The 24,082-nt window shown below is 46.0% G+C and overlaps 1 protein-coding gene across 1 annotated transcript; it reads left to right on the top strand.

Moving 5' to 3' along the window:
- The first annotated feature begins 15,492 nt into the window (after nucleotides 1–15,492).
- On the top strand, nucleotides 15,493–17,770 carry LOC123134472 (cytochrome P450 72A15). Its single transcript, XM_044553726.1, has 4 exons — nucleotides 15,493–16,079; nucleotides 16,281–16,525; nucleotides 16,678–17,062; nucleotides 17,142–17,770. Exons 1-4 carry the CDS (start codon nucleotides 15,552–15,554, stop codon nucleotides 17,565–17,567), a joined length of 1,584 nt encoding a protein of 527 aa, XP_044409661.1. The 5' UTR covers nucleotides 15,493–15,551; the 3' UTR covers nucleotides 17,568–17,770.
- Nucleotides 17,771–24,082: the final 6,312 nt, after the last annotated feature.

Genomic DNA, 24,082 nt, shown 5'->3' with positions numbered 1-24,082 from the left:
ACCATGGAGAATGAGTTACTGTGGGATGCGTGGTTGGTCATATCCGTAGATTTCGTAGGCATGAGCAGAGGGAGGATCTTCTGGCAGCAAGCGCATGAATTGTTTCACGCACGAAAGCACACTGCGCCCTACGACATGCACGTCATTCCTGATCGCAATGTGAAGTCGTTATCATATTGATGGTATGCCATCCAGACCATCATCACCAAGTTTTGTCACGTAGTTGCTCAACTGAAGGCAAGGTGGCCATTGCACGCGACAAAGGACAATGTAAGTTTTGCTTCTTCTTTCTCAACTTGTTGATTAAATCATTCATTCACTCAATGTTGCTCTACACATTCCGTAGCCCGTATGCGCTGTCGTGATGTACCACATGACAGAGGGACGACCATTTACGTACACACACTATTGGATGAAGCTGAAGGGGTAGTATGTGTGGGACGACATGATCTGTTGATGAAAAACTAGTTGGACATCCGGCTAAATCTCGTCGAATTTAAGACACTGTTGTACTAGATTTATTTGCATGCTATGTATGATGATTTGTGATATTTTTTCATAAGGAAGCTCACCCCTGGCCTCTGCATCTAACTGATGCATGCGGCCATATTATTAAAAGGTGCCAACGAAATACAAAGTCTGCAATCCAGTATAGCTCACAAACGGAGCAAAAGAAACAAAATATCTGAAAGAAAATAAAGCCACAACCGGCATAAAACAGGATGAGATGACTAAACACCTATCTTATTAATGGGTCATCATCCAAACCGGTTGAATATATTCCATGCTACCATCTCCCAGCAGTTGCACCCAGTAGCTCTCTGTAGTCCGTAGGAGTGAGTAACGACCAAATACGGATCCATGCCGTAGCTCTGAAGATGACCTGCAAGAAATTCAAAACATTTTGTCTGCTAAAGATCATATCATTTCTACAGTTCCATATAGCCCACAATAAAGCACATATTTCTATCCGAATGCATGCCGCAATAATTGAGTCTACTCCATTTAACCACATCCCAAATAGCGTGTAAATGTTATCTGGAGGAGTAATATTGAAGGCTATATGAATGGTGTGCTAAAGTAGCTTCGCGAGAAGGCAATCAATAAAAATGTGTTGTATTGTTTCATCTCGTTCACAAAAACAGCAACGTGCACCGCCTACCCATCTTCGCCTAAGCAAAATTTTTTTTTGGTAAGGATCACTTGCTTGTGGACAAACCACATGAAGATTTTAATTCGCAAGGGAACCTCAATCTTCCAAATATGAATCGATCTTGAGATTGGGACAATATTGATTAGATCCAAGTACAAAGATTTTACCGTAAACATCCCGCTTCTAGTTAACTTCCAGTGGAAAGAATCAAGCTGGTGAGAGAGTTGAACATCCATCAATCTGCGCACAAGGTGAAGCCAGGAATTCCAATGTTCCCCAATTAAGGACCTCTTGAACTGGATATTTAATGGTGCCACTTGTAATACTAAAGCCACGTAATAGTCCTTATGTTGTGCAATATTATACAAGGTGGGATACTGTAAGGCTAGCAGCGTGTCCCCTTAACCACATGTCCTCCCAAAATCTTGTTGTGGTACCACTACCAACAAATAATTTTGTTCTATGAAAGAATGTATCTTTTACCCTCATTAGCCCCATCCAGAATGGCGAGTCATTAGGTCTTACAATAACCTGGGCCAGAGTTTTAGTGTGTAAATTTTTTTTTTGCGCAAAATCTGTGCCCACGTACCATTAGTCTCTACTGATAACCTATAGAGCCATTTGCTCAGCAGGCATTTGTTTTTAACCTCCAGGTTTCCGACCCCAAGCCCCCCTGGTCCTTGGGTCTGCAAATAATATCCCATCTTGCCAAGTGATATTTTGATTTAACTTCATCCGATTGCCAGAAGAATCGAGACCGATAAAAATCTAACCTCTTCCGTACCCCCTTGGGTACTTCAAAGAAAGATAATAGGAACATCGACATACTGGTAAGTACTAAGTTAATCAGCACCAGCTGACCTCCATAGGACATAAGCTTACCCTTCCAGCAACTTACTTTTTTTCTCAAATCGGTCTTCGATGCATTTCCATTCTTTAGTAGTAAGTTTACGATGGTGAATCAGGATCCCTAGATAGCTGAAAGGTAGGGATCCCATCTCACATCCAAACAAATGTCTATACACCTCTTGCTCCTCTTTGGCCCAACCAAAGCAGAACAATTCACTCTTGTGAAAATTAATCTTAAGCCCCGACATTTGTTCGAAGAGACAAAGTACTAGTTTCATATTCCTAGCCTTTGCAACATCATGTTCCATGAATATGATAGTGAAGGAAATATGCCCTAGAGGCAATAATAAAGTTGTTATTTTATATTTCCTTATTCATGATAAAGGTTTACTATTCATGCTAGAATTGTATTGATCGGAAACCTTAATACATGTGTGAATACATAAACGAACAACGTGTTCCTAGTGAGCCTCTACTAGACTAGCTCGTTGATCAACGATGGTTAAGGTTTCCTAACCATGGACATGAGTCGTCATTTGATAACGGATCACATCATTAGGAGAATGATGAGATGGATTAGACCCATACGTTAGCTTAGCATAATGATCCTTCAGTTTTATTGCTATTGCTTTCTTCATGTCAAATACATATTCCTTCGACTATGACATATTTGGTCAACTATGAGATTATGCAACTCCCGGATATCGGAAGAATGCCTTGTGTGCTATCAAACGTCACAACGTAACTGGGTGATTATAAAGATGCTCTACATGTATCTCCAAATGTGTTTGTTGAGTTGGCATAGATCGAGATTAGGATTTGTCACTCGAGTATTGGAGAGCTATCTCTGGGCCCTCTCGGTAATACACATCATAAACTTGCAAGCAAACAACTAAGGAGTTAGTCACGAGGTGATGTATTACGGAATGAGTAAAGAGACTTGCCGGTAACGAGATTGAACTAGGTATGAAGATACCGACGATCGAATCTCGGGCAAGTAACATACCGGTGGACAAAGGGAATTACGTATGTTGTCATAACGATTCGACCGATAAAGATCTTCGTAGAATATGTAGGAGACAATATGGGAATCCAGATTCCGCTATTGGTTATTTACCGGAGAGGTGTCTCGGTCATGTCTACATAGTTCTCGAACCCGTAGGGTCCACACGCTTAACGTTTGATGACGATATAGTATTATATGAGTTATGTGATTTGGTGACCGAATATTGTTCGGAGTCCCGGATTAGATCACAGACATGATGAGGAGTCTTGAAATGGTCGAGAGGTAAAGATTGATATATAGAATGATAGTATTCGTACACCAGAAGTGTTTCGGGGGGTACCGGGTACTTATCGGGTCACCGGAAGGGGTTCCGGACACCCCCGACAAAAGATATGTGCCTTATGGGCCAAGAGCGGAAACACACCAGCCACAAGGGGCTGGGCTCCCCCCATATGGGCCAGCCTAGGAGGAGAAGGAAAGAGAAGAAGGGAAAGGAAAGAGTGGAATATGATTCCCCCTTCCTTCCCTCTCCCCCTCTTTCCTTCCCCCTCCGACAAATATGGTAGGGGGTGCGGCCAAGGGCAGGAGCCCAAGTAGGATTCAGACCTACTTGGGGCGCCCCTTGGCCTCTCCCTCTCCCTCCCACCTATACATGTAAGGAGGGGGCACCTAGCACACCCCAGACAATTGCCTAGCCGTGTGCGGCGCCCCCTCCATTGTTTACACCCCCGGTCATATTTTCGTAGTGCTTAGGCGAAGCCCTGCGGAGATCACTTCACCATCACCGTCACCACACCATCGTGCTGACGGAACTCATCTACTACCTCGACGTCTTGCTGGATCAATAAGGCGAGGGACGTCACCGAGCTGAACATGTGCAAAACGCAGAGGTGCTGTGCGTCCGGTACTTGATGGGTTGAAGTGCGAAGTGTTGGAAATATGCCCTAGAGGCAATAATAAAAGCATTATTATTATATTTCCTTGTTCATGATAATTGTCTTTATTCATGCTATAATTGTGTTATCCGGAAATCGTAATACATGTGTGAATAACAGACATCAACATGTCCCTAGTGAGCCTCTAGTTGACTAGCTCGTTGATCAACAGATAGTCATGGTTTCCTGACTATGGACACTGGATGTCATTGATAACGAGATCACATCATTAGGAGAATGATGTGATGGACAAGACCCAATCCTAAACATAGCACAAGATCGTATAGTTCGTTTGCTAGAGTTTTCCAATGTCAAGTATCTTTTCCTTAGACCATGAGATCGTGTAACTCCCGGATACCGTAGGAGTGCTTTGGGTATGCCAAACGTCACAACGTAACTGGGTGACTATAAAGGTAGACTACGGGTATCTCCGAAAGTGTCTGTTGGGTGACATGGATCAAGACTGGGATTTGTCACTCCGTATGACGGAGAGGTATCACTGGGCCCACTCGGTAATGCATCATCATAATGAGCTCAGAGTGACCAAGTGTCTGGTCACGGGATCATGCATTACGGTACGAGTAAAGTGACTTGCCGGTAACGAGATTGAACGAGGTATTGGGATACCGACGATCGAATCTCGGGCAAGTAACATATCGATAGACAAAGGGAATAGCGTACGGGGTTGATAGAATCCTCGACATCGTGGTTCATCCGATGAGATCGTCGTGGAGCATGTGGGAGCCAACATGGGTATCCAGATCCCGCTGTTGGTTATTGACCGGAGAGTCGTCTCGGTCATGTCTGCTTGTCTCCCGAACCCGTAGGGTCTACACACTTAAGGTTCAGTTACGCTAGGGTTGTAGGGATATGTATATGCAGTAACCCGAATGTTGTTCGGAGTCCCGGATGAGATCCCGGACGTCACGAGGAGTTCCGGAATGGTCCGGAGGTAAAGATTTATATATGGGAAGTCCTGTTTCGGGCATCGGGACAAGTTTCGGGGTTATCGGTATTGTACCGGGACCACCGGAAGGGTCCCGGGGGTCCACCGGGTGGGTCCACCTGTCCCGGGGGGGCCACATGGGCTGTAGGGGGTGCGCCTTGGCCTAATGGGCCAAGGGCACCAGCCCCACATTGGCCCATGCGCCCAGGGTTTGAAGGGGGAAGAGTCCTAGGAGGGGAAGGCACCTCCTAGGTGCCTTGGGGGGGGGGGAGGGAAACGTGGCTGTTCCACCGAGGAGACGTGGCTGTTCTCCCTCAACCTCTCCTCCCTCCCTTGCTGGATCAAGAAGGAGGAGACGTGGCTGTTCCGTACGTGTGTTGAACGCGGAGGTGCCGTCCGTTCGGTGCTGGTCATCGGTGATTTGGATCACATCGAGTACGACTACATCATCACCGTTCTTTTGAACGCTTCCGCTCGCGATCTACAAAGGTATGTAGATGCATCTAATCACTCGTTGCTAGATGAACTCCTAGATGATCTTGGTGAAACGAGTAGGAATTTTTTTTTCTGCAACGTTATCCAACAGTGGCATCATGAGCTAGGTCTATGCGTAGTTCTTCTTGCGCGAGTAGAACACAATTTGTTGTGGGCGTAGATTTGTCAACTTTCTTGCCGTTACTAGTCCTTTCTTGCTTCAGCGGTATTGTGGGATGAAGCAGCCCGGACCAACCTTACACGTACGCTTACGTGAGACCGGTTCCACCGACTAACATGCACTAGTTGCATAAGGTGGCTGGCGGGTGTCTGTCTCTCCTACTTTAGTTGGAGCGGAATCGATGAACAGGGTCCTTATGAAGGGTAAATAGAAGTTGAAAAATCACGTTGTGGCTTTAACGTAGGTAAGAAGACGTTCTTGCTAGAACCCTAATTCAGCCACGTAAAACTTGCAACAACAATTAGAGGACGTCTAACTTGTTTTTGCAGCAAGTGGTTTGTGATATGATATGGCCAAAGTTGTGATGAATGATGAATGATCTATATGTGATGTATGAGATGTTCATGCTATTGTAATAGGAATCACGACTTGCATGTCGATGAGTATGACAACCGGCAGGAGCCATAGGAGTTGTCTTTATTCTTTTATATGACCTGCGTGTCATCAAGAAACGCCATGTAATTACTTTACTTTATTGCTAAACGCGTTAGCCATAGTAGTAGAAGTAATAGTTGGCGAGCAACTTCATGGAGACACGATGATGGAGATCATGATGATGGAGATCATGGTGTCAAGCCGGTGACAAGATGATCATGGAGCCCCAAGATGGAGATCAAAGGAGCTATGTGATATTGGCCATATCATGTCACATTTATTATTTGATTGCATGTGATGTTTATCATGTTTTGCATCTTGTTTACTTAGAACGACGGTAGTAAATAAGATGATCCCTCACAATAAATTCAAGAAGTGTTCCCCCTAACTGTGCACCGTTGCGACAGTTCGCTGTTTCAAAACACCACGTGATGATCGGGTGTTTTATTCAGACGTTCACATACAACGGGTGTAAGACAGATTTACACATGCAAACACTTAGGTTGACTTGACGAGCCTAGCATGTACAGACATGGCCTCGGAACACAGAAGACCGAAAGGTCGAGCATGAGTCGTATAGAAGATACGATCAACATGAAGATGTTCACCGATGTTGACTAGTCCATCTCACGTGATGATCGGACACGGACTAGTTTAACTCGGATCATGTAATACTTAGATGACTAGAGGGATGTCTAATCTAAGTGGGAGTTCACTAATAATTTGATTAGTTGAACTTAATTATCATGAACTTAGTCTAAAATATTTGCAATATGTCTTGTAGATCAAATGGCCAACGTAGTCCTCAACCTCAACGCGTTCCTAGAGAAAACTAAGTTGAAAGACGATGGCAGCAACTATACGGACTGGGTCCGGAACCTGAGGATCATCCTCATAGCTGCCAAGAAAGATTATGTCCTACAAGCACCGCTTGGTGACGCACCCGTTCTCCCTGCAGAACAAGATGTTATGAACGCTTGGCAGGCACGTTTCGATGACTACTCCCTCGTTCAGTGCGGCATGCTTTACAGCCTAGAGCCGGGGCTCCAAAAGCGTTTTGAGAGACATGGAGCATATGAGATGTTCGAAGAGATGAAAATGGTTTTCCAAGCTCAATGCCCGGGTCGAGAGATATGAAGTCTCCGACAAATTCTTCAGCTGTAAGATGGAGGAAAACAGTTCTGTCAGTGAGCACATACTCACTATGTCTGGGTTGCATAACCGCTTGACTCAGCTGGGAGTTAATCTCCCGGATGATGCGGTCATTGACAGAATCCTCCAGTCGCTTCCACCAAGCTACAAGAGCTTTGTGATGAACTTCAATATGCAGGGGATGGAAAAGACCATTCCTGAAGTATTTGCTATGCTGAAATCAGCAGAGGTAGAAGTCAGGAAGGAACATCAAGTGTTGATGGTCAATAAAACCACTAAGTTCAAGAAAGGCAAGGGTAAAAAGAACTTCAAGAAGGACGGCAAGGAGGTTGCCGCGCCCGGCAAGCAAGCTGCCGGGAAGAAGCCAAAGAATGGACCCAAGCCCGAGACTGAGTGCTTTTATTGCAAGGGAAGCGGTCACTGGAAGCGGAACTGCCCTAAGTACTTAGCGGATAAGAAGGCCGGCAAAACAAAAGGTATATGTGATATACATGTAATTGATGTGTACCTTACTAGTGCCCGTAGTGGCTCCTGGGTATTTGATACCGGTGCAGTTGCTCACATTTGTAACTCAAAGCAGGGGCTGCGGAATAAGCGGAAACTGGCAAAGGACGAGGTGACGATGCGCGTCGGGAATGGTTCCAAGGTCAATGTGATCGCCGTCGGCACGCTACCTCTGCATCTTCCTTCGGGATTAGTTTTAAACCTTAATAATTGTTATTTAGTGCCAGCTTTGAGCATGAACATTGTATCGGGATCTCGTTTAATTCGAGATGGCTACTCTTTTAAATCTGAGAATAATGGTTGTTCCATTTTTATGAGAGATATGTTTTATGGTCATGCTCCTATGGTGAATGGTTTATTCTTTATGAATCTCGAACGTGATGCTACACATGTTCATAATGTAAGTACCAAAAAGAAGTAAGGTTGATAATGATAGTCCCACATACTTGTGGCACTGCCGCCTTGGTCACATAGGTGTCAAACGCATGAAGAAGCTCCATGCTGATGGACTTTTAGAGTCTCTTGATTATGAATCATTTGACACGTGCGAACCATGCCTTATGGGAAAAATGACCAAGACTCCGTTCTCAGGAACAATGGAGCGAGCAACCGACTTATTGGAAATCATACATACTGATGTGTGCGGTCCGATGAGTGTTGAGGCTCGCGGTGGCTATCGTTATGTTCTCACTCTCACTGATGATTTAAGTAGGTATGGGTATATCTACTTAATGAAACACAAGTCTGAAACCTTTGAAAAGTTCAAGGAATTTCAGAGTGAGGTTGAAAATCAACGTGACAGGAAAATCAAGTTTCTACGATCAGATCGTGGAGGAGAATACTTGAGTCACGAGTTTGGGGCACACTTAAGAAAATGTGGAATAGTTTCACAACTCACGCCGCCTGGAACACCTCAGCGTAATGGTGTGTCCGAACGTCGTAATCGCACTCTGTTAGATATGGTGCGATCTATGATGTCTCTTACCGATTTACCGCTTTCTTTTTGGGGCTATGCTTTAGAGACTGCCGCATTCACTTTAAATAGGGCTCCGTCGAAATCCGTTGAGACGACACCGTATGAATTATGGTTTGGGAAGAAACCTAAGCTGTCGTTTCTAAAAGTTTGGGGATGCGATGCTTATGTCAAGAAACTTCAACCTGAAAAGCTCGAACCCAAGTCGGAAAAATGCGTCTTCATAGGATACCCAAAAGAAACTATTGGGTACACCTTCTACCTCAGATCCGAAGGCAAGATCTTTGTTGCCAAGAATGGGTCCTTTCTGGAGAAAGAGTTTCTCTCGAAAGAAGTAAGTGGGAGGAAAGTAGAGCTTGATGAAGTATTACCTCTTGAACCGGAAAATGGCGCAACTCAAGAAAATGTTCCTGAGGTGCCTGCACCGATTGGAGAGGAAGTTAATGAAAATGATCAAGATACTTCTGATCAAGCCCCTACTGAAATTCGAAGGTCCACAAGGACACGTTCCGCACCAGAGTGGTACGGCAACCCTGTCTTGGAAATCATGCTGTTAGACAATGGTGAACCTTCGAACTATGAAGAAGCGATGGCGGGCCCGGATTCCGACAAATGGCTAGAAGCCATGAAATCCGAGATAGGATCCATGTATGAAAACAAAGTATGGACTTTGACTGACTTGCCCGTTGAGCGGCGAGCCATAGAAAATAAATGGATCTTTAAGAGGAAGACAGACGCGGATGGAAATGTGACCATCTATAAAGCTCGGCTTGTCGCTAAGGGTTATCGACAAGTTCAAGGGGTTGACTACGATGAGACTTTCTCACCGGTAGCGAAGCTGAAGTCCGTCCGAATCATGTTAGCAATTGCCGCATTCTATGATTACGAAATATGGCAAATGGACGTCAAAACGGCATTCCTTAATGGTTTCCTTAAGGAAGAATTGTATATGATGCAGCCGGAAGGTTTTGTCGATCCTAAGAATGCTGACAAAGTGTGCAAGCTCCAACGCTCGATTTATGGGCTGGTGCAAGCATCTCGGAGTTGGAACATTCGCTTTGATGAGATGATCAAAGCGTTTGGGTTTACACAGACTTATGGAGAAGCCTGCGTTTACAAGAAAGTGAGTGGGAGCTCTGTAGCATTTCTCATATTATATGTAGATGACATACTTTTGATGGGAAATGATATAGAACTCTTGGACAGCATCAAGGCCTACTTGAATAAAAGTTTTTCAATGAAGGACCTTGGAGAAGCTGCTTATATATTAGGCATCAAAATCTATAGAGATAGATCGAGACGCCTCATAGGTCTTTCACAAAGCACATACCTTGATAAGATATTGAAGAAGTTCAATATGGATCAATCCAAGAAGGGGTTCTTGCCTGTGTTGCAAGGTATGAAATTGAGCTCAGCTCAATGTCCGACCACGGCAGAAGATATAGAAGAGATGAGCGTCATCCCCTATGCCTCAGCCATAGGTTCTATTATGTATGCCATGCTGTGTACCAGACCTGATGTAAACCTTGCCGTAAGTTTGGTAGGAAGGTACCAAAGTAATCCCGGCAAGGAACACTGGACAGCGGTCAAGAATATCCTGAAGTACCTGAAAAGGACTAAGGAAATGTTTCTCGTTTATGGAGGTGACGAAGAGCTCGTCGTAAAGGGTTACGTCGACGCTAGCTTCGACACAGATCTGGATGACTCTAAGTCACAAACCGGATACGTGTATATTTTGAATGGTGGGGCAGTAAGCTGGTGCAGTTGCAAGCAAAGCGTCGTGGCGGGATCTACATGTGAAGCGGAGTACATGGCAGCCTCGGAGGCAGCACATGAAGCAATATGGGTGAAGGAGTTCATCACCGACCTAGGAGTCATACCCAATGCGTCGGGGCCGATCAAGCTCTTCTGTGACAACACTGGAGCTATTGCACTTGCCAAGGAGCCCAGGTTTCACAAGAAGACAAGGCACATCAAGCGTCGCTTCAACTCCATTCGTGAAAATGTTCAAGATGGAGACATAGAGATTTGTAAAGTACATACGGACCTGAATGTAGCAGATCCGTTGACTAAACCTCTCCCTAGAGCAAAACATGATCAACACCAGAATTCCATGGGTGTTCGATTCATCACAATGTAACTAGATTATTGACTCTAGTGCAAGTGGGAGACTGTTGGAAATATGCCCTAGAGGCAATAATAAAAGCATTATTATTATATTTCCTTGTTCATGATAATTGTCTTTATTCATGCTATAATTGTGTTATCCGGAAATCGTAATACATGTGTGAATAACAGACATCAACATGTCCCTAGTGAGCCTCTAGTTGACTAGCTCGTTGATCAACAGATAGTCATGGTTTCCTGACTATGGACACTGGATGTCATTGATAACGAGATCACATCATTAGGAGAATGATGTGATGGACAAGACCCAATCCTAAACATAGCACAAGATCGTATAGTTCGTTTGCTAGAGTTTTCCAATGTCAAGTATCTTTTCCTTAGACCATGAGATCGTGTAACTCCCGGATACCGTAGGAGTGCTTTGGGTATGCCAAACGTCACAACGTAACTGGGTGACTATAAAGGTAGACTACGGGTATCTCCGAAAGTGTCTGTTGGGTGACATGGATCAAGACTGGGATTTGTCACTCCGTATGACGGAGAGGTATCACTGGGCCCACTCGGTAATGCATCATCATAATGAGCTCAGAGTGACCAAGTGTCTGGTCACGGGATCATGCATTACGGTACGAGTAAAGTGACTTGCCGGTAACGAGATTGAACGAGGTATTGGGATACCGACGATCGAATCTCGGGCAAGTAACATATCGATAGACAAAGGGAATAGCGTACGGGGTTGATAGAATCCTCGACATCGTGGTTCATCCGATGAGATCATCGTGGAGCATGTGGGAGCCAACATGGGTATCCAGATCCCGCTGTTGGTTATTGACCGGAGAGTCGTCTCGGTCATGTCTGCTTGTCTCCCGAACCCGTAGGGTCTACACACTTAAGGTTCAGTTACGCTAGGGTTGTAGGGATATGTATATGCAGTAACCCGAATGTTGTTCGGAGTCCCGGATGAGATCCCGGACGTCACGAGGAGTTCCGGAATGGTCCGGAGGTAAAGATTTATATATGGGAAGTCCTGTTTCGGGCATCGGGACAAGTTTCGGGGTTATCGGTATTGTACCGGGACCACCGGAAGGGTCCCGGGGGTCCACCGGGTGGGTCCACCTGTCCCGGGGGGGCCACATGGGCTGTAGGGGGTGCGCCTTGGCCTAATGGGCCAAGGGCACCAGCCCCACATAGGCCCATGCGCCTAGGGTTTGAAGGGGGAAGAGTCCTAGGAGGGGAAGGCACCTCCTAGGTGCCTTGGGGGGGAGGGAAACCCCCCTTGGCCGCCGCACCCCCTAGGAGATTGGATCTCCTAGGGCCGGCCACCCCCCCTTGGCCCTCCTATATATAGTGGGGGAGAGGAGGGACTTCATACCTGAACGCCTTGGCCTTTGGTTGCCTCCTTCTCCCTCCCCAACACCTCCTCCACCTCCATAGTGCTTAGCGAAGCTCTGCCGGAGTACTGCAGCTCCATCAACACCACGCCGTCGTGCTGCTGCTGGTGCCATCTCCCTCAACCTCTCCTCCCTCCCTTGCTGGATCAAGAAGGAGGAGACGTGGCTGTTCCGTACGTGTGTTGAACGCGGAGGTGCCGTCCGTTCGGCGCTGGTCATCGGTGATTTGGATCACGTCGAGTACGACTACATCATCACCGTTCTTTTGAACGCTTCCGCTCGCGATCTACAAAGGTATGTAGATTCATCTAATCACTCGTTGCTAGATGAACTCCTAGATGATCTTGGTGAAACGAGTAGGAAAATTTTTGTTTTCTGCAACGTTATCCAACACGAAGAAGTTCGACTACATCAACCGCGTTGTGAAACGCTTTCGCTTACGGCCTACGAGGGTACGTAGACACACTCTCCCCCTCGTTTCTATGCATCTCCATGGATAGATCATTGCGTGTGCATATAATTTTTTTGTTTTCCATGCAACGATTCCTAACAGATAGTATCGTCAGCATATTGTAAGATGGAAACCCCACCATCAACCAGATGGGGAATTAGTCCACCTACTAAGCCATTCACTTTTGCCCTGCCTATAAGCATGACCAACATATCGGCCACGATATTAAAAAGAATAGGAGATAATGGATCCCCTTGTCTTAAACCTTTGTGAGTTTGGAAATAATGACGCACATCATCGTTCACCTTAATCCCGACACTGCCTTTTTGGAGGAAGGAATCCACCTGCTTCCTCCATTTTTCATTAAACCCTTTCATGCACATTGCCTGCTGTAAGAAAGGCCATTTGACTTTGTCATATGCCTTCTCAAAATCCACCTTGAAAATCACCCCATCGAGTTTCTTCGAGTGGATTTCATGAAGAGTTCCATGTAAGACAACAACCCCTTTCAAGATGTGTCTCCCAGGCACAAAGGTCGTTGACTCGATTGCACCACCGAGTGAGCAATATGTGTCAATCTATTGGTGCCCACCTTCATGAAAATTTTGAAACTCACATTCAGAAGACACATCGGTCGAAACTGTTCAATACAAACTACTCCTTCTTTATTTGGCAACAATGTTATTGTTCCAAAGTTAAGATGGAAAAGTTGTAGGTGACCATTAAACATGTCCTGGAACATGGGCAGAAGGTCTCCCTTTATGACATGCCAACATTTCTTATAGAATTCAACAGGAAACCCATCTGGTCCCAACGCCTTATTCGGTTTCATTTGCGAAATCACCTCAAACACCTCTTTCTCTGAAAATGGTGCAGATAAAATCTCATTTTCATCTGACCGAAGCTGAGGAATGTCCTCAACTACAAGATCATCGAGGGACACATCATTGTCCATAGGAGGCCCAAAGAGTTGTTTATAATAATTCGAAATATATATCTTAAGGTTCTCATGACCGACCACCATCCCTTCATCCTGCTCAAGTTGGATGATTTTCTTTTTCCTTCATTTTCCATTTGCAATCATGCGGAAAAAATGAGTATTGTCATCCACTTGGACAACTTTGAGAACCTTCGCACGCAAGGCCCACTTCATTTCTTCTTCTCTAAGAAGATCACGAAGCTTCTGCTCTGCGTCAGACTTAGCATCCTGCTCAATCCTATTGAGAAGGGTAGATTCCACTTTGAGATCTAGAGTTTCAATCAATTGTAACAGTCTTTCCTTTTCTCGCTTATAAATCCCACTTTCGTTTCTGGCCCAACCCCTTAAAAATTGTCGAAGGTGTCTAATCTTGTTTTGCCACCGTTCAACATTGGAATTACCACTCACAGGCTTAGCTCATTCCCTTGCAATAATATCTAAGAAATTCTTCTTTTCGAACCAACTCAATTCGAAAGAGAAAAGGTTTTTGTTACCTATATGAGTTGCTTCACTCGAGTCTAGTAACAGGGGTGTGTGGTCTGAGATTGCACGCTGCATAGCATGCACCGATACCAAAGGGTATCTTTGTTCCCATTCTACACTAGTCAGCACTGTGTCCAACTTCTCATAGGTCGGATTAGGTAACGAATTCGCCCATGTGAATTGTCTACCCGTAAGGTCGATCTCTCGCAGATTAAGACTCTCAATAATCGCGTTGAACATGAATGACCACCCGCCATCGTAGTTGTCATTCTTCTTCTCTTCTCTCCTCCTGATAATGTTAAAACCCCCTCCGACTAAAATTGGCAACCTTTCCTCCCCACAGATCCTAACTAGATCAGCAAGGAAGTCGGGCTTAAGTTCAGGTTGGGCTACGCCATACACTGCCACAAGAGCCAACCTAAAACCATTTCTATCTGAACTTTGATGAAAATTCATCGTGTTTGCATGAATGTTGTTCGGTTTATATAAAAATCTGGTTGGTTTGCATGAATTTCGTCCTATTAGTTTAAAAAGTTGTTGAAATATATGCGGGCAGCATTGATGGCCACCCCCCGCATCCGTGTTCGCGGACGGATGCGGGAGGAAATTTACGGGTCGGCATTGGAGGCCCTGACCTCACATAGATGACAAAACTATCAATAGTTAAAATCATAACATGTGTTGCAGGCCAACACACGCCTTGATGGTCTAGTTAGACATCAATCACCCCGTTAGATCAGTTGGCTATCAATGCTTGCTGCTAGGTTCAAAACTTGGCAGGCCATTTTACAATTTTTGCAATTGGAGGGTCATTCGAGGGCCTTTCATGGGTAAGTAGAAAAAAAGTGAGGGGGTTTCGATAAAAAAAAACACAAACACCTCGTTCCCAGCGGTTCCAGTGTCCGACAGTGGGCCATAGGCACGCCGACGTGCCACATAGGCAGCAGATATGTCCGCGTACGAGAAATGTGATCGTATTTAAAAGCACAATCAAGTTAGATGATTGCAATCATGTACTATTTTACAAATTTATGCATCAAATTAACTGTCACGTCTAAGTTCTATTACTTTCAGCGTATTTACTAAAAAACGTTGATCAGTAATTTAACTTGGATAAGAAAAATAAATGAGATCAGTGACAAAGCAGAGTAGCAACAAGAAGTCCCACGTGGGTGGCCGGCGCCACCGTTTGACCGATCTTTTCCTGATCGAACTTTCTTCTCCTCCAAGCTCGCTGCAAGCATATCCATTAGTCTTCTACCGCAAGAAATCATTTAACAAATGGGACGAAGACAGTGATCCAACAACACAGTGACACCGCTACATAACACGATGCCAAACCAGTCTTACACTCCAAGAAATCTTAAAACAAATGCAAAGAAGAGACTAATCAAGCTTCTAATCAAACTCCTACCCAGGGACACACCTCTATATAAGACGATGCCAAATATGCCACCAGTCAATGCACACTCGTTCAGCTAGTAGCCCAACATCTCTTGACTTTTGAGAAAAATGGCTTTTGACCTTGCAGCGGCGGCAGCGGCAGTGCCATGGAGCTACCTCCTGTACGGGCTCACGGGCTCTGCGCTCCTGTGGCAGGCCCGCCTGCTGCTGGACCGGCTGTGGTGGCGCCCGCGGCGGCTTGAGCGGACGCTGCGCGCGCAGGGCGTCGGCGGCACGCCGTACCGCTTCCTCATGGGCGACCTCAAGGACTTCGGCCGGCTCAACGACGAGGCCTGGGCCAAGCCATTGCCGCTGCGCTGCCACGACATCGTCCCCCGCGTCATCCCGTTCCTCCACAACAACGTCCGGGACAACGGCAAGCCGTGCTTCTCTTGGTTCGGACCGGTGGCCAACGTGGCCATCACTGACCCTGAGCTTATCAAGGACGTGCTGTCCAACAAGTTTGGCCACTTCCAGAAGCCCCAGTTCCCGGCTCTCACCAAGCTGCTCGCCAACGGCCTCACGACCCATGAGGGGGAGAAATGGGTCAAGCACAGGAGGATCCTCAATCCCGCTTTCCATCTTGAGAAGCTCAAGGTCAGCGAAAAAAATCACACACAATTCAGACAAATTTCCTTTTTTTTTTGCGGAAAAGACAAATTTCCTTTCAATTTATGTTATCTTCAAATTTCGGTTCAATTTCATCAACTTTAAAAAAATATTGTACGTACGTCCTAGAATAGTTGCCACAAGTGTGATTAGTTATGGCTTATTGTCAGTTTATGACTTAATTTGCAGCTCATGCTACCGGCTTTTTCTGCAAGCTGTGAAGAGCTTGTCACCAGATGGAAGGAGTTGCATTGTTCTGGCGGATCGTGCGAGGTGGATGTGTGGCCGGAGCTCCAGAACCTCACCGGGGATGTCATTTCTCGCACAGCTTTCGGCAGCAGTTATCTCGAAGGAAGGCGGATATTCCAACTGCAGTCCGAGCAAGCTAAGCTCTTTGTTGGTGCGGTCCAGAGGATTATTATTCCGGGTTACCTGTGAGTTATTATGTGATTCTCGGTTTTTCTTTGCTTTTGCTAATTTCTGAGTGTGTTAAATCTCTTGAAAATCCCAATCAGTATTAGTCATGTACATTTTTCCTTTTGGTTACACTTATTTTACGTTGTGGGACCTGCCTGATGTACTGCAGATTCTTGCCCACCAAGAACAATTTGAAAATGCGCAAAAACAATAAGGAGGTTGAATCAGTTTTACAAGGTCTAATCAATAAAAGAATGCGAGCTATGGAAGAAGGTGAAAAATCGGAAAATGATCTGCTAGGCCTGTTGCTAGAGTCAAATATGAAGGACATGGACGAGAATGGCCAACCTAGCCAAGGAATGGCAATGGAAGATGTCATCGAGGAGTGCAAACTATTCTACTTGGCAGGAATGGAGACAACGTCGGTGCTGCTCACGTGGACAATGATTGTACTAAGCATGCATCCGGAGTGGCAAGACCTTGCGAGGGAGGAGGTCCTAGGTTTATTTAGGAAGAACAAACCCGAGTACGAGGGCCTTAGCCGACTAAAAACGGTGAGTACTTGCTGAAATTGATGTATTTTGTTTGTAACATGACTTTGAAGTTATACATTTGTCTTTCCACTAATTGTAGGTGACCATGATCCTTCACGAGGTTCTTCGGTTGTATCCATCGGCTACAGTTTTTAGCCGAAAAACATACAAGGATATGGATATCGGAGGGGTCAGATACCCCTCGGGTGTGTTCATCGAGGTGCCAGTTCTATTTATCAATCATGATCCAGACATATGGGGAAGTGATGTCAATGAGTTCAAACCAGACCGATTTGCCCAGGGGATTTCCAAGGCATCTAAGCATCCGGGCGCCTTCTTGTCATTTGGTTGGGGGCCACGGGTGTGCATCGGCCAGAACTTTGCAATGCTCGAAGCCAAGATGGCACTAAGCATGATCCTTCAGCATTTCGAGTTTGAGCTCGCGCCATCATATACGCATGCACCGCACACCGTGATGACATTGCAACCAATGCATGGTGCGCAAATTAAGCTCAGAGCTATCTGACTAGGTACACATTTAAGCCAATATTTGGTTGTTCTTAGTTATCGGTGTAAACAATGTTGGCTTTTGTAAGATGAACTCTCTATTTTAACTATTCGTGTAAACAATATTGATTTGTGTAAGATGAACTATGCATTTGAATTATCTGGTAAACAATGTTAGTTTGTGTAAGATGAATTATGTACGAGTGAATAAAAATGTTGTCATAATGTGTTGGATCTTGCTTGAGTTACACGTATACGTGTTGTTATGAAAAATAACTTTTGACTATGGTGTCATTAGTAACGTGGTCAAGAATAATATGAGCGAAGGTGTGCACGTCGTCCTGGTTGGGGAACGCAGTAATTTAAAAAAAAATCCTAGGATCACGCAAAATCTATCAAGGTGATGCATAGCAACAAGAGGGGAGAGTACCGTCTACGTACCCTCGTAGACCGAAAGCGGAAGCGTTATGACAACGTGGTTGATGTAGTCGTATGTCTTCACGATCCGACCGATCCTAGCACCGAAGGTACGTCACCTCCGCGATCTGCACACGTTCAGCTCGGTGATGTCCCATGAACTCTAGATCCAGCTGTGGTCGAGGGAGAGTTTCGTCAGCACGACAGCGTGATGACGGTGATGATGAAGTTATCGATGCAGGGCTTCGCCTAAGCACTACAACGATACGACCGAGGTGGAAATCTGTGGAGAGGGGCACCGCACACGGCTAAACAATCAACTTGTGTCTATGGGGTCGAGGGAGAGTTTCGTCAGCACGACGGCGTGATGACGCTGATGATGAAGTTATCGGCGTAGGGCTTCGCCTAAGCACTACAACGATATGACCGAGGTGAAAATCTGTGGAGAGGGGCACCGCACACGGCTAAACAATCAACCTGTGTCTATGGGGTGCCCCCTCCTCCGTATATAAAGGAGTGGAGGAGGGGAGGGCCGACCCTCTCTATGGCGCGCCCAAGGGGGGAGTCCTACTCCCAGTAGGAGTAGGTTTCCCTCCTTCCCTAGTTGGAGTAGGAGAAGAAGGAAGAGGGAGAGGGAGAGAAGGAAAGGGGGCCCGGCCCCCCTCCCAATTCGGGTTGGGCTTGAGGGGGGGGGTGCTGTCGGTGTCAAAACCGGCGGATCTCGGGTAGGGGGTCCCAGGCTGTGCGTCTGAGGATCAATGGTAACATGAACACGGGATTTTACCCAACTTCGGGCTCTCTTGATGAGATAATACCCTACATGCTGCTTGATTGACTATAATGAGTATAGGGGTTACAAGAGTTGATCTACCTCGAGATCATATGTTGTGGTCTAAACCCTAGAGGTATGATGAGTAATGTCATAATATCCTCTATCGACTAGCCTAGCCTCGGTTTATATAATGTACCAGAGGCCTAGGATAACAAGAGTCCTAGCCGAATACGCCGGTGGGGAGGAGTCCTTGTCTTGATCACCAAGTCTTGTGGAATCTTCCTTGTATGCGGCAACTGTCCGAACTAGCCCATGAGTATACGACCATGGGGGTCCTCGGCCCAATCTAACTGATCGGGAGACGACGTGGTGAGTACCCCTAGTCCAGGACACCGACAGTAGCCCCCTGAACTGGTCTTCAAGTTGGGGACGCTCCTCGATTCTTCTGAACTATTCTTCATCTTCGGTTGTCGGTCTTGAAATCTGGTTCAACAAATTTTCCCATCTTCGATCTTGAGGATCGCAAAGTAAATCCGAAGAGTTTATATGTCGGGTATCCGAGGAGCCCCTTTAAGTTTCCGGCCTTTATCAATGCCTTGTTATTATTATGCCACACCTCAGGTTTGAAGTTATTCCCGAGCAGCAGTGTCTTCTTGCGTCCGAGCTCCAACACCGGATTGCATTCGAGGTATCTTTTGCAGCCAAGCACCAACACCGGACTGCTTCTGAGCTCCAACGCCGGAATATATCCAAGCTCTAACGCCGGACTGTGTCCAAGCTCCAACGCTGGACTGTATCCGAGCTCCAACGCTGGACTATATCCGAGATGTCATAGATCATCTGGGTTCAAAAAGTTGAAGGAGCTTAGGCGAGCTTAATGCCGGAAATGCCCTCTATGGAGCCAGCCACTGGCGCCCGAGCTTAATGCCGGGCTGCTTCCGAGGTGGTGCACCACCCCTGACTGCAGGCTGATTTTTTGATTGGTGCAATTTATTCTCTGCCGAGATATATAGCCAGTAGCCCTCAAGGTGTGTGCGTCGGTCTAAAACACGAGATGCACCTGAAGGAAAACATGAAACCGCTGATCCTAGTTGCCCCTGAGACTCAGGTCGATGCGCGAAATCGGCCTGAGGATCAACTCTTAGCTCGACAACATACATAGGAATAGAAACGTGGTGTGCAAAGTCCTCGAGACTCAGGTTGAGTGCGGCCGACCAACCTGAGGATAATAATCTCCTCGAAAACTATATTGCACTTTAAATTTTCTGCATTGGACAGGCAATGCAGTAGCCCCCGAGACACTGATCGGGTGGCGACACCAGATCAGGGGATCGATGTACTCCTTTTAATATTTGTAAATAATAATCCCGAAGCCTAGTAGCCCCCAAGCCTTAATGCGGGCACGGGAGGCCGAATTAAGGATCGATATCCATAGTAAAATCATAAATTATGTGTAATGACTCTATGTATCTAGGTACTTTACAACATTAATGCTCAGATCCGCATTGCACAAAACTTTGTTGACCGACCATCGGCTTCAACCTCCTTGGCCAGCAGCCGAGGAGTGTTTGTCCTACTTTATAAAGCCTTTATGAGGGCAAAGATTTACGGCAAACAAGGCAATCCAGCCATATAGTTTTATAAACAAAGGTACGTAGAGAGACATGTTATATTATTGTTTAACATAAGAAACATCGTCCAAAGAAAATAGTCCCGCTATCGATTCCTTTCTTTGGGTTGGCGGAAACAAGGCAATCAGATATGCAGGCTTTATAACTTTCACTTAGTCATAGGAGCTTAATGTTGGGAGGCCAGCAAGTAGCCCCCCGCTTAGTGTTCGGCGACAGCCGAGGTCAAGCCGTGAACACTTCGGCTAATGTTATGAACGGCCCGTCATTTAACATAGTCATCGGATCACTGACCAGTTTACGCTTATTGTGACAGTCAGTTTTCGGCTTTCTCCACTGAGGTGCTTAACCATGCGAGATGGAAGCACAATCGCAGTGGTTCTCCCTTTGCACACCTAACCAAACAAAGCGGAACATAGGAGGCAAGCACAAGAACCGGGCAACCCAACTATTGACCGAAGACACAATTTGAAACCGATGCATATATAGTAATATCCGAGAATGTTTTTGCCGAGTCCCTAAAGGTGTCCGGCGTTGCACTGCGAGACTTGTGCTAGAAACACACAAATAGTTTAAAAGTGCCATAAACTTGGAAAACCAAGAAACGTCAGTAAAAACTTGACATCCGAACAAGATCAAGTGTTTGGTGCCAATCCAAAAATTGGTCTTAGAGTAAAAATTGTGCTTCTGTCGTGCTTTTAACATGACACATCCTATCTCAAGACTTCAAGCGGGTCAGCCTACGGCTTCAACCTCCTATCCCGAAGGTGGAGTACCTTTCGCTAGGCCAGTTTAGCAAACTTTAGCGGCTTTGAGAGGGAAATCCGGCTATTTACCAAACACTCGTGTCGAAAAAAGGAGTGATAGAAAAAAGGCTTTGCAACGACTGGAAAGAAGAACACTTATTATAAAAGAATTTTATGTATAATGATTGTATGTACCAAAGTACTTATATCATATGTGTGTTCACCCGAACTTTGAACGCGTCTTAACCGACCATCGGCTTCTCCCTCTTCGGTCAAGGACCGAAAAGTGTTATGTACTCCACCTATCGAGAATATCGACGGTGTTTCCGATAACCAGGCAATCAGGCCATAAGGCTGTAACAGACAAAGCGCGCTCAGGGAACTTATGTTGGAAATATGCCCTAGAGGCAATAATAAATTAGTTATTATTACTATTATATTTCCTTGTTCATGATAATCGTTTATTATCCATGCTATAATTGTATTGATAGGAAACTCAGATACATGTGTGGGTACATAGACAACACCATGTCCCTAGTAAGCCTCTAATTGACTAGCTCGTTGATCCATAGATGGTTACAGTTTCCTGACCATGGACATTAGATGTCGTTGATAACGGGATATCATCATTAGGAGAATGATGTGATGGACAAGACCCAATCCTAAGCCTAGCACAAAGATCGTATAGTTCGTATGCTAAAGCTTTTCTAATGTCAAGTATCATTTCCTTAGACCATGAGATTGTGCAACTCCCGGATACCGTAGGAATGCTTTGGGTGTACCAAACGTCACAACGTAACTGGGTGGCTATAAAGGTGCACTACGGGTATCTCCGAAAGTGTCTGTTGGGTTGGCACGAATCAAGACTGGGATTTGTCACTCCAGTTGACGGAGAGGTATCTCTGCGCCCACTCAGTAGGACATCATCATAATGTGCACAATGTGACCAAGGGGTTGATCACGGGATGATGTGTTACGGAACGAGTAAAGAGACTTGCCGGTAACGAGATTGAACAAGTTATCGGCATACCGACGATCGAATCTCGGGCAAGTACAATACCGCTAGACAAAGGGAATTGTACACAGGATTGATCGAATCCTCGACATCATGGTTCATCCGATGAGATCATCGTGGAACATGTGGAAGCCAACATGGGTATCCAGATCCCGCTGTTGGTTATTGACCGGAGAACGTCTCGGTCATGTCTGCATGGTTCCCGAACCCGTAGGGTCTACACACTTAAGGTTCGGTGACGCTAGGGTTATAAAGGAAGTTTGTATGTGGTTACCGAATGTTTTTCGGAGTCCCGGATGAGATCCCGGACGTCACTAGGAGTTCCGGAATGGTCCGGAGGTAAAGATTTATATATGGGAAGTCCTGTTTTGGTCACCAGAAAAGTTTCGGGTTTTATCGGTAACATACCGGGACCACCGGGAGGGTCCCGGGGGTCCACCAAGTGGGGCCACCATCACCAGAGGGCAGCATGGGCCAAGTGTGGGAGGGGACCAGCCCCAGGTGGGCTGGTGCGCCCCCTACCAGGGCCCAAGGTGCCTAGGGTTTGGGGAGGGGGCGCACCCACCTTTCTTGGGGGGCAAGTTTCCCCTCTCCCCCCCCTTGGCCGCCCCCTAGATGGGATCTAGGGCTGGCCGCCGCCCCTAGTGGTGGGACCCTAGGTGGGGGCGCATCCTCCCTCTCCCCCTATATATAGTGGAGGCAAAGGGGCAGCCCAACACATGAAGTTCTTCTCCTATTGGCGCAGCCCTACCTCTCTTTCTCCTCATATCTCGCGGTGCTTGGCGAAGCCCTGCAGGATTGCCATGCTCCTCCACCACCACCACGCCGTTGTGCTGCTACTGGATGGAGTCTTCCCCAACCTCTCCCTCTCTCCTTGCTGGATCAAGGCGTGGGAGGCGTCACCGGGCTGCACGTGTGTTGAATGCGGAGGTGCCGTCTGTTCGGCACTAGGATCTCCGGTGATTTGGATCACGACGAGTACGACTCCTTCAACCCTGTTCTCTTGAACGCTTCCTCTTAGCGATCTACAAGGGTATGTAGATGCACTCTCCTTCCCCTCGTTGCTGGTTTCTCCATAAATAGATCTTGGTGACTCGTAGGAAAATTTTGAATTTCTGCTACGTTCCCCAACAGTGGCATCATGAGCTAGGTCTATTGCGTAGATTCTTTGCATGAGTAGAACACAAAGTAGTTGTGGGCGTTGATTTTGCTCAATATGTTTACCGTTACTAGTCCAATCTTGTTTCGACGGTATTGTGGGATGAAGCGGCCCGGACCGACCTTACACGTACACTTACGTGAGACAGGTTCCACCGACTGACATGCACTTGTTGCATAAGGTGGCTAGCGGGTGCCAGTCTCTCCCACTTTAGTCGGATCGGATTCGATGAAAAGGGTCCTTATGAAGGGTAAATAGCAATTGGCATATCATGTTGTGGTTTTTGCGTAGGTAAGAAACGTTCTTGCTAGAAACCCATATCAGCCACGTAAAACATGCAAACAACAATTAGAGGACGTCTAACTTGTTTTTGTAGGGTATGCTATGTGATGTGATATGACCAATAAGAATGTGATGAATGATATGTGATGTATGAGACTGATCATGTTCTTGTAATAGGAATCACGACTTGCATGTCGATGAGTATGACAATCGGCAGGAGCCATAGGAGTTGTCTTAGTTTATTGTATGACATGCATGTCATTGAACAACGCCATGTAATTACTTTAATTTATTGCTAACCGGTAGCCATAGTAGTAGAAGTAATGAGTTGGCGAGACAACTTCATGGAGACACGATGATGGAGATCATGATGATGGAGATCATGGTGTCATGCCGGTGACGATGATGATCATGGAGCCCCGAAGATGGAGATCAAAAGGAGCAAAATGATATTGGCCATATCATGTCACTATTTGATTGCATGTGATGTTTATCATGTTTATGCATCTTATTTG

The sequence above is a fragment of the Triticum aestivum genome, chromosome 6B (genome assembly GCF_018294505.1).
Source record: "Triticum aestivum cultivar Chinese Spring chromosome 6B, IWGSC CS RefSeq v2.1, whole genome shotgun sequence".
NCBI lineage: Eukaryota > Viridiplantae > Streptophyta > Magnoliopsida > Poales > Poaceae > Triticum > Triticum aestivum.
The sequence above is the reverse complement of the archived record's forward strand: the minus strand, read 5'-3'. Positions and strand labels throughout refer to the sequence as shown.